At 42.8% G+C, this 9,576-nt stretch overlaps 1 protein-coding gene across 7 annotated transcripts in view; it reads left to right on the plus strand.

The window, feature by feature from the left end:
* The window catches only part of CEBPZOS (CEBPZ opposite strand), a 52,340-nt gene that overhangs the window by 29,668 nt on the left and 13,096 nt on the right, over positions 1-9,576 (plus strand). For 4 of the 7 annotated variants that reach the window (XM_032497360.1, XM_032497356.1, XM_032497355.1 and 1 more), the window contains 2 exons: positions 8,308-8,423; positions 9,230-9,274. In XM_032497360.1, the coding sequence (XP_032353251.1) occupies positions 8,309-8,423; positions 9,230-9,274 (160 nt within the window). In that variant the 5' untranslated portion in view covers position 8,308. Of the gene's footprint in view, positions 1-5,279; positions 5,354-5,686; positions 6,519-6,972; positions 8,178-8,307; positions 8,424-9,229; positions 9,275-9,576 lie in introns of those variants that run through there. The other 3 variants (XM_032497359.1, XM_014556170.2, XM_032497361.1) reach the window with 3 other exon arrangements.

Consider the following 9,576-nt stretch of genomic DNA (forward strand, 5'->3'; position numbering starts at 1 on the left):
TCTCTCTTATAGGCCCTGGGTTTAGTTATCAGGACCACTGCATTTTTGGTGCTTCTTTATCTGCTATGAGAAACAAGGCCGGGGAAATTTTCACTGAAAAAAAAAATATCCTACCTTCTGAGGAGACAGATTTTTATGACCACAAGAGAAATAAAGTCCCTGGATTCTAGAACATTTTATTTAATATAGTGTTTGGGGACTATCCATCTATTGTGTGATGCATTCCTCTTTCAGAAATGCAGACATATGGAAACATTTGCATCATGGAATTGAGGAAATTTTACCCGTCAACAGAAAGTGTCTTACTGAGGCCTTTGATGGTTGTGGGAGAGGAAATTTTCATCTCCATTTTGCTGAGGGGGAAGAACTGACCAAAGAGGTTCCTAGTTAGGAATGAGTATCTGGGTTTTGTTATATTTGTGATTATTTATTTTTTTAAAAAAATGTTTGTAAAATTAAAATATTTGAGTGCCTTACTGTTTTTCTATTTCCATGCAGCACGGCCCCTTGAAGGTCTTGTTACCTTACGTAATAATAGGACGATATTCATTGTAGGTGGGGTGGTTGTGTATTTCAGAATCTCTCTCCCAAAAAAGAAAAGGTGTAAAGCTGGACTGACTCCCTGCCAAGCTGCTTAGGGGGATTGTCCCTTGTATTGTAAAGTGTCTTTGTTTGCCTGGGGAAGGTAGAATTTAAGACACTAATTCAAACAGTGTTGTCGTCCTGTGCTTGCTTCCTAGTAAGTAAAACGTTTAAAAAGACAATGTGGCTGGATCCTGTTCTGACACTAATGCCTGTAATGATAGGAGGGTTTGGGGACTGTTTGGAATTGGTAATGTGAACTCTGATTCTTGTTAGTCTCCCTAGATACAGGGCAACCCGTCAACCATACAATTCTGAATTCTCTTAATTGTCTCGCATGCAGGATGGGGGGCAACGGTAGCATGAATGATTGCAAAATAACCCAGATTGGATGATGCGTTTGCACTGGTGAGCCTTTGGGTGCAGATGGGGCTCACATTCTGTGAAATCCCAGCTTTCCCTTGGGCTCCTGGATCTACCCAGGCCTGGGGTAAGTGCTGGTGGACCCCTCAGATGGTGCTGCCCTGGCTTCGCTCTTGCCTCTGGTGGCAGCAGCCTGGGAGGCTTATTTAAAGCTCCTTTCCTTGAGGTTAAAGAGATTGTTCCCTCTTACTTTCTTTACCTTTAATTTATTTTCTAGGCTATGAACTTATACCAAAAAGCAAGAGAGGGAGAAAATAGGTAATAAAAAAAGTCTAAGGTGACTGAAATGAAGTCTGACTAGGAAAGCAGGTCTTAGGTGGCAGAAGTCTCCTGGGTGCTGACTGGCCAAGGCTGGTTTTTAGTGGTGTGTAAACTCTCCCTTCCTGTGCCATCTTCCCTTCTGTGTTGTGGGGTACCCCTGTGGGATTAAGTTGTGTTTTTTCCCTCTCCTCTAGCAAGAGAAGTGCTACTTCTCAGTGTAGTTCAGGATTGAAATTTATCTTGCAATCCAATGTGTAGGGAGAGGGGTGTAACCTTTGTATTTGGGGAGTTTGCTAGAAACTGGCTCCCCTCATCAGAAGCTGAACCAGGAAGACAGGGATGGAGTCCATGAGTTCATGGATGCTGGAAATATTTGGGATCCAGTATGGTTTATCTGGTAACATTTTGGTCTCCTAGACTGAGGGTGATGGAGAACCACTCCACTCCAGATCCCAGCAGTCAGCAGAGCAGGGGTCCTGCCCCCACCGCCCCTTCTTCAGGTACAGTGCCCCCCAGAGGTCGCAGGTCTCCACTGCTGTGTCCTGTGGCCATCAGAAGGGAAGCCTGGGCCATCACCAAGATACTGAGCCCATCTTGTCTAGTAGGTGCCCTTTGGCAACCGGCAGCAATGGGTCATCTAGACTAATCTCTGCTGCCTCATGTCAGGTAATAGATTTTACCTTGAGAATCCCACCGGATTGGCTTCCTCTAATGTGACTGTGGGAGAATGGACCGCAAACTTCCTAGGTGCTTGTTAATGTGGAGACCCCTGCTGCCTTTCCACCACAGCCGACTGTGACTTTAGCCAGCTTCTGTGCCTTGGGCATGATGCAGCAAGGAGAACTTCCTCCTGGCCACTTGCATCACTCTGCTAGAGTTAACAAATCAGGACCACAAGGGGAATGTACAGCCCTCAAAGGACCCTTTGGGAGGGGTGCTGCAGGCTTGGAGGAAGATGGATGGGACTTCTGAACTGCAGAGCTTGAGCATTTGCCTCTGGGGGTTGAGGCTGGGGGTCAGGTACCTCCCTTACCCCAATTATATAGAAGCACAGCCTGTACACCTGCTATCAGTGAGCGCCTCCACTTGACACTTGTGAAAATCAGTGTTCCTTTGGAAACCTACCACCAGAGTCTCTCCCACTTGCCCCAGTGTCCTCTGTCTTCTACCCCCACTCATTGCTCAAATCAACTTGATGAGTCTCCACCAGAATCTATGCTTTTCCTGTCCTCAATCTTGTGGCTAAATGATCCTTACCTCAAAACATGTTTGTGAAGTCTATAGTGGAGTCCAAGATGTGTAAGATATGAATGTGAGGATGTCAAGTTTTGTGTGATACTGGGAAACTTCCACCCCAATTAACAACCTTCATTAATTAGTTATATACATCCCCCAGTGGAAGTGATTGAGTTTCTGTGCAATAATTTCAGTCTTTGTTAGCAAGCTTTTTTCTTTTCTTTTTTCAATCTGAATCATTCTGATTACCTTTCTATCTTGTTTTGTCATCCTGGTACCTTTAACACTGATGCTCCGGTATTTCAAAACAACATAATAGGGCCTGGCAGCTCAAGGCATAGAGCAGTGCCTAGAGTGATATATATACAGATATCTAAATATCTGTATTTATATTTAAACAAATTGTTGGAAGTCATTGGGGTTGCTTTTAAAATGAGACATATTTATTGTGGATGAATCTTTAAATGGGAATGAATGGCTGAAGGTTGTGTATGTCCTGGTTAGAGGGGAAAGGGAAACCTTGACAGAGTAGGTAATACCTGGGGTAGAGGTCTGAAAAGTTTTGAGAAAAATAGGTTATGACAGCAAAAATAATAACAGACAAAATAAAAAGCAAGAGTGCAAAAAGAGATCTTATGAGAAACGCTTGAGAGAAAATTAGACACATAATATTAATAGAATGGAGGTTCAAGCCAGAGGTAGTTTCTATAGAGCAGATAGAAGAGACTAAAAGATTGTATAAACCCAGACGTTAAGAACATACCAGTAAAGTTGATGTAGTGTAAGAGAGATGGTTTGGGGCTCTGGATCTGTCTAGACCTGAGTGATTTTGACTAATAATGACATGCTTTAAATGAGTATAGTTTATGCATCCATATTTCTCATATTTATTTCTTACACTTATGATAGTTTAGTTGTGCAAATGAACCATGTGGGCTGGACTTGGGGTGTTACCAAAAACTGGGTTGCCTCTTGATGAATGTCAGGCCAAAAGACAGAACCAAGCCAAAGTTGGGGAGAAGGAAGGATTTATTACATGTAGCAAGTAAGAATAACCCTGGGGATCTCCAAAGCAGTGTCTCCCTGAACAGCAAAATTGGGGAAGTTTTAAGCTAAGGATATATGTATATTCATAAAGAGGTTTGGATGGTGTATGCATATTTATAAAGGGGCTTGAGCAGAAGAGAATTCAGCATAGAATTGGGGCAAAGGTTGACAGAATCCAAGCTTTAGTTAATTGAAGTCATGAGGGTCAGAAAGGGTCAGAATCATCTTCCTTAGGTTCCTGTTGAATCTGGTGGTTGAGTGGGTCTTGAATTCTGCAAAACACGCCAAGAATGTACTTCAGGCTAATCTTTACCATTGAAACAGAACTGGGAGTCTTTGCAGCCTGATTTACTGTTTTGCTGTTGTTCCTTCTCTTGTCTGATATTGTTCCTTCTCTTGTTCCTGAATTCTTTTGTTCCCTTAAGATCATTAATTACTGAGACCAGTTCAAGGATAAGCATTGTGGCCAGGTTTAGATTACAAAATGGCTTAGGTCAAAAATGACTTCTCTTATGTCAAGAAAGACATGCCTAGTTGTCTTTCTTCAAGGATCCCCTACCCTATCTCCTTGCAGGATTGGCCAGGAAAATTGGGGCAGGTACAGAGAGCTCCTCAGGGGCATGTTCTTTACATGTCAGGAGCAAAGCTCCAACTGTTACTGCTTGTCTAACACCTTCATGGATCCCTCAAATCAGAAGCAAGGCCCTAATCATGTGTGCTCTTTATTAGTTATTTGTGGATATATTCCACCCCTCCTGCTACACTATAATGTCAGTGAAGGTAGATCTGTGTCTAACTGTTTTGTGTGTTTCAGGCTTTGTCATGCACATGGGTATAGTCAGGCCATTCAAGATCACTGTTCTCTTGTTCTCTGCACATTTCCCCCTCCTGACCAGACCCTGATTCACTCACATGACTATCCAATCCTCATAATTATGGGGCTTAATTAGTATCTGCCTACTTGCTTGCCCCCTGCCCCAGTTGCTGAGTAGCCTGATGAGCCAACCTAACGTCAATTCCACCTATAAGTGGTAGCCTCCTTTACCTGCTCCCCACAACGTGAAGATTGCTGCCCTGTCCTGCCTGCTGTCTGCCATATGTGGTGGGGTGTCGCTCCAGGACCTTGCTTCAGATGTGTAACATCCCGCACCCAATAAGCCATGGGTGTGTCTCTGTCGCTGTCTCCAGGCTCGCTCTTTGCTCTCAAGCCTGGGCAAATACAAGGTTTGGAGGCCTGTAGGGTGTAGCCCAACAACATGGAACCTTAATAGACTTTTTTATTCCTTTTCTCCTCCTCCTCCCATTCCCCATTTTCGGTTCCCCCTCATCCTCCTCCAATCTAGTGGGCCAGGCAGGCAGTGACTCTCAAATTTTGATTTACAAACGAATTGTATAGGAATCTGGCTAACATGCAGATTCTGAGTCAGTAGGTCCGCACAGCTAACCAGCTCCCAGGTGATGCCGGTATTGCTGATTCACACTTTGGGTTGTAGGTTGTAGGAAAATGATTGAGCACAGGCTTTCAGTGCCCAAGTTCCGGCCCTTACTAGCTGTGTCATTGTGGGGAGGGGGTGAAGGAGGCTACCTCTCACCTTCTCTGTAAAATAAAATACACATAGCACCTATTATGACACAGAGCTGTTTTGAGGATTCAATGGAATAATATAAGTAGCCTGCAGTCAGGATCGACTTTTAGGAAGAGCACAGTAAGCGGTAATTACGGTGTGTGGGCGGGGCCAACGCCGGAAGGGGTGAGGCTGTGCCAGCCCTGGCGCATGCGCAGCTCCGCGTGTACGCGCCTCAGGTAAGACACCTGCGCGGGACTCTCGCTGGGACGCCGACTTGGGCTGCCTAGAGCGGGGAGTGGGGCGTGCTTTTGGGGGGAAGCCTGGGCAGAGTTCTGGGGCCATACGGAGAACACTCGGTGTTGCTATATGTGTCTCGCCAGAGGGGTGCGGGACAGGCCCGAGTGTTTCCGGGTCGCTCGGCGACCTCGGCCATGCTGGTTGCGTGGCCGCGCGGGCCGAGCGTCCTTGGAGCCCGGCGGGTCGGGAAGCCAGGATGCGCGGGGGACCCGGGGAAGCTGGGGAGATGGCTGGAACCGGGACAGCCGGGGTGCGGGGGCCGCGAGGGGATGAGGATCGCGGGTCGCCAGCCCGAGGCCCATCTCGGAGGCCTAGCTTTTGCTTAGCTCTTCTTGATTGTGAGAACCTGGAAAGACTGCTGTTGTTAATTGAACCCAGGGTCGTAGCTGGGAAACCTTGTTGTCCCATATCTAGAGTGTGAGGAAAGACCTTGCTGTTAGAAATCGTTTTGCCTGTAGATGCTGAACCGTGTCGAATTTCAGCATTGGTGCACAGATGAGAGGATTTTGGATGCAACATTGCACGTTTGTCTTAAGCTTGTGCACCCTGAATCAGCTTCTCAGCTCAGTGTGATGTTGACTCCATGGCAGAGCCCTGCTTTTCCTCCAGCCCATCAGAAGATTGCTTTATTTTAAACTTTGAGTTCCATCCTTCTCCAAAATCTTGTATAATCTTGTTCCTCCTCTGCCTGTTAGTAATCTAACTTTATCGTGGATGAGTATGCCTTTGGTGGTCTTTATCAAGTGGGTTTTATCGGTCATAAACATCTCTCCTGAAGCTGAGGGACTTGGACTGTAAAATGTGTATGTATGTCTTTAAGAAAGGTAAATGCTTTATTATACAGTGTTACTCGGTCTTTATTTTTTGAACCCCTATCCTCACTCTCTCCCAACAAAACAAAATTCTGTTTGGATTCCTTGCACCGTAGATCTGGCTGTAGGCAGGCTTCGTTTTGTTTTTCTCACCCCTTGAACATAATAAAACAACCGCAAGAGAGCTCCCTGTACTGATCGTGGCTTATTTCCTGTCAGTAATGTACAGCATAGCAGTAGACAAAGCAAAACAAGTCTCCCTTCCAACCCTCTCACCGCCTCTCGGTTATGTGTAAGTTCTTTTTTAACTTTCTCTGCTTCATTTCTCTTAGGAAAGAATGATAGTTTTAATCTCTTAGTCCCCAGGGTGATCACATTATCAAAATGAGAGAAGGGAATTTGGCAGGGAAGGGACACCTGGTAAGGATATTAGTCAGGTAATCCTACCAAAGTAGGGTATTGAATTATCTCCACCCTCAGACATTGCAAAAAGGAGTCAAAAGCGAAATTTGTAGATACTGACAGGCATATGTAGAATAGATAAACAAGACTATACTGTATAGCATAGGGAAATACATACAAGATCTTGTGGTAGCTCACAGTGAAAAAGAATGAGACAATGAATGTATGTATGTTCATGTATAACTGAAAAATTGTGCTCTAAACTGGAAATTGACACAACATTGTAAACTGACTGTAACTCAGTAAAAATTATTTTAAAAATGGGGAAAGAATTTGATTAAATCAACCTCCTCCAAAAATAGCTCTAATGTTCGAGGGAAATGATGTTTACTTTTCCCATTCGTAGGATTGAACCTCAACCTGTCTCAAAAAGCAAGTATCCACATAAGCCATTATCACAGCTTTTAGGTAAAAAAATGCAAACGCTAAAATGTATTAGTACTTTTTGCTGGCTGCCCAATTTTCAAGAGCTGTAATAAACATATTTTAAACACCCAAAAAAATAAATAAATAAAGCTAATGGAGTGAGCGGAGAGAAGGACTGCCGAGTATTAGAGGACGTGCCGTCTCACAGTGCGACGAAGAGCATACATAGGACAATATTGAAAACCTGAGTTTAAAAACCACTGGTTCTCCTGTCGTTCTTGATTTTGGGGTTAGGGAGAGGCAGAGTAAAAACGTGGGTTTATTATATTTCATATATTCAGTAAGAGTCATACATACTATTTTCTTGTTATATAGCACTTTCCTTGTTAGCTTTGACTTTAGAGAAAGAATAAAGACTCAAGCCTTTTCTTCCAGTTGGCTTTTATTTTCATTATAGTAATAGAATCAAGATTTGAAGTCTGCTTTTGACTTTTTCTGGGTGATGGTGGTCAGTGTTCCTCCTCATGTGGTCCAGGGGCCTCTATAAAAGTCACTTTGGGTTGCCTGTAGAAGGGCAGATTACTGGGCGCCAACCCTAGACTCGCTGAATCAGAATCTAGGGTTTGCGGGATTGCCCATTGAGGCCTAGGAATGTGCATTTTTAACAAGTCTCTTGGGTGATGTGATTAGTTTGAAAAAACTGTTAGAACAGCTCCTCAGGAACAGGAACTAGTTACTCAACTTTGTATAAAATGCCTAGACTATGGCACATAGTTGAATATATGTTGTATAAATAAATGAAAACCTCCAGCTATAAAACATGTACAACCACTTACAGAATAGGGCATTTCACAAAGAACTTTCACATATCAAGCCCATTAGATCGTATCTTACTTAATTCTTAGTTCAGCTAAAAAGAGTATTTACTCTATCTCCCACTATTCTATATTCTTAGGCAATTTAAAAACCTTAGTTCCATAAACCGCTAGTTCTTTTTACAATGCCTTCTTCAATTTTGTCTCCTCTCTGCGCTTTCTTCAATCATGTCTGGTTCACTGTGGCCCTCAGGCATGGAGGTTGAAAACTAGGAATGTGAGCCATGTCTAATACAACGAAGTATACGGTAACTTTGGGATTTTATTCCTGTGTAATAATTCAAACTATGGGAATCAGTTGGAGTTATTCTTATAGATGTGGTATTAAGTTTGAATATGCTTATTCAGGTTTCACTTATTTATTATTGTTAAATTTAGGATGGCCCGCACTATGGAACCACTGGCAAAGAAGATCTTTAAAGGAGTATTAGTAGCTGAACTTGTGGGCATTTTTGGAGCCTATTTTTTGTTTAAAAAGATGAACACAAGCCAAGGTAATCATACTTCAGAAATTAGTGTTTTCTAGAGGGCTATATAGTCTGCTAATGCCTTTTAGGTTAAATGGCCTTTTTAGAGAAACTGCGTCTTCAGATTCAATGTATTTAAGCATTTTATGGGCACATGAGGGAGAAGCTAAGTGTTATAAATGACTCTTACTTCTCCCTGAAGAAAAAAAATTGTAGACTAGGGAAAATGTTTCACACCTCCATGGATTTTACTAGGTGCGGGGTAGGAATAAACAAGTGTCCCTGGTCTGGCTCAGTTTGGGAACACAGAGAAAATTCAGCCTGTCCACTATGCCACATTGTTTGGTGGACTGAGAAAGCAAGAAGTAACATAGCTGAATTGTCAAGTAACCAGATTCTCAGGCTAGCAGAGTTCTTCCTTGAACCAGTACTGGGGGCACTAAGAGCCTTTCCCATGCCACTGGCCATCACTGAAAGTGCTTTGACATTTTGTGGGGGAAATTTTATGTTAGAACCCTCAACTATAAAAATCAGGAAATGTTTTCTTTCTCTGAAGCAGGGAATGGTAGTCTTGGGGTGGTGGCCATCTTTGAAACTTGTTGTCTGTCTTAAAGCACTTCACTGGAACACTGTTCCAGGATGCTGGTGGATATTCACAAAGTCTCTATACTTTTAAATTGTAAGTAAAGGTATAAAAGAAAACATTACCAGGAAGACTTTAACACAAATGTCTGATTCCTATCTTATAGACTCTAAAGGTAGCATTAAATTATGGTTCCATGTGTTAATATAATAAGTTTCTAATCATGCCTAATTTTGACTTTTTTCATTAGATTTCAGGCAAACAATGAGCAAGAAATTTCCCTTCATCTTAGAAGGTATGTTTTTCCTTAAGTAAAAATGAGTACAAAACAACTTCCTCAGGTAACCTATAAATTAAGTAATTTCTTTATGACCAGTTAAGGGCTAAATGACTTTAATTTTGTGATGTCAATTTCCAAAATTACTGTTCATCCCCATTTTCACTTCTGAGAATACAGAGTGGAGAAAACTTTTATCCAGGGATGAGAGTAGTTAGCTAATGGGCGGGTTCTTAATTCTTCCTGTCTAAGAATGTAGACTTTGGAATGAGACATATCTGAGGGTGATGGAATCAAACCACAGCTTAAAATTTAAGAGC

The sequence above is a fragment of the Camelus ferus genome, chromosome 15 (assembly GCF_009834535.1).
Source record: "Camelus ferus isolate YT-003-E chromosome 15, BCGSAC_Cfer_1.0, whole genome shotgun sequence".
Classification (NCBI taxonomy): Eukaryota; Metazoa; Chordata; class Mammalia; order Artiodactyla; family Camelidae; genus Camelus; species Camelus ferus.